This window comes from Equus quagga, chromosome 7, assembly GCF_021613505.1.
Source record: "Equus quagga isolate Etosha38 chromosome 7, UCLA_HA_Equagga_1.0, whole genome shotgun sequence".
In the NCBI taxonomy this organism is placed as follows: domain Eukaryota; kingdom Metazoa; phylum Chordata; class Mammalia; order Perissodactyla; family Equidae; genus Equus; species Equus quagga.
In genome coordinates, this window is record NC_060273.1 from 172,799 (window position 1) to 173,876 (window position 1,078).

The 1,078-nt window shown below is 67.0% G+C and overlaps 1 protein-coding gene across 1 annotated transcript in view; it reads left to right on the forward strand.

Annotated features, from left to right (window-relative positions):
* The first annotated feature begins 886 nt into the window (after positions 1-886).
* Positions 887-1,078, forward strand: part of HBQ1 (hemoglobin subunit theta 1) — a 3,768-nt gene continuing 3,576 nt past the window's right edge. Inside the window, exon 1 of the mRNA XM_046667893.1 lies at positions 887-1,011. Within this exon, the coding sequence (XP_046523849.1) occupies positions 917-1,011 (95 nt within the window). The 5' untranslated portion in view covers positions 887-916. The remainder of the gene's footprint in view (positions 1,012-1,078) is intronic.

The following is a 1,078-nucleotide window of genomic DNA, read 5'->3' on the forward strand; positions in this document are numbered from 1 at the left end:
CGATTCACTGGGCATGTCCCCGTATAATCTGAGCCTAACGCATCAGGTGGGAAAACCTCGGGCCTCGCTGGGTCTTTGAAATAATTTACGCGATCAGAATGCAGGGTCGGTTCCAGGCTGGCCCCGGCCACCCCACCCCCACCCAGCCGCAGCCGCGGCGCCCCAGTCTCCGCGCGTCCCCGGCCACCACGCCCGGCCCCAGGGTCGATCTCTCCCGCCTGCGACACCGGGGCAGGAATCTTAGCGCTCAACCCAGAACCTCTGCGGACAAGGGGACAGGAGCCCGGAGAGGGACCCTGGGAGCCCTCCAAACTCTGATGAGGACCGTTCCGGGACCGTCGGCGCCCAAGTCCGAAGGGGGACGCTGGAGGCTAAGTCCGGACGGTGGTTCAGCCGAAACCCGCGCCCCCGCGGTCCAGGCCGCCCGTTACCCCTTGCTGCCGGGAGCGCCTGCCCACCACCGGGGGAGGAGGGCTTGGAGGACGTCCCCCACATTATCTCCTTCCCCGCGTCGTTTACACGGACAGTTTACAGCTCTCGGCCTGGGGCAAAGTTTGGTGCCAAAGCAGCTTGTTTCACTTCGGAAGCCGCAAATATACACATTGGAAGCTATCCCCCAGCCCGAGCCAAAGGCGAGTGACAGTGGGTTTGGGTGGCTCAGAACCTGCGTGGGTTCCCGGAACCACAGGAGAGAGAATCGAGGGTGCGGAGGAGAGCTGGCTCCCGGCGCGGGCGCAGGGAGTCCTGCCCGCCCCCCTCGCTCGGCTCAGCGCTTTCCCGGCCCGCAGCTCCCGGCACCGCGCCAGCCAATGAGCGCGGCCCGGGCGGGCGTGCCCCCCGCGCCCAGACCATAAAGCTGCGCGCTCTGCCAGCCGCGTACACTGCTGGTCCCAGCACAGACTCAGAAACAGTCACCATGGTGCTGTCTGCCGCCGACAAGACCAACGTCAAGGCCGCCTGGGGTAAGGTTGGCGGCAACGCTGGCGAGTTTGGCGCAGAGGCCCTAGAGAGGTGAGGACCCTCCTTTCCCCGGCCGGGACCCTCGGGCACAGCAGCCGCCCCAGGGGCCTGCCAGCAA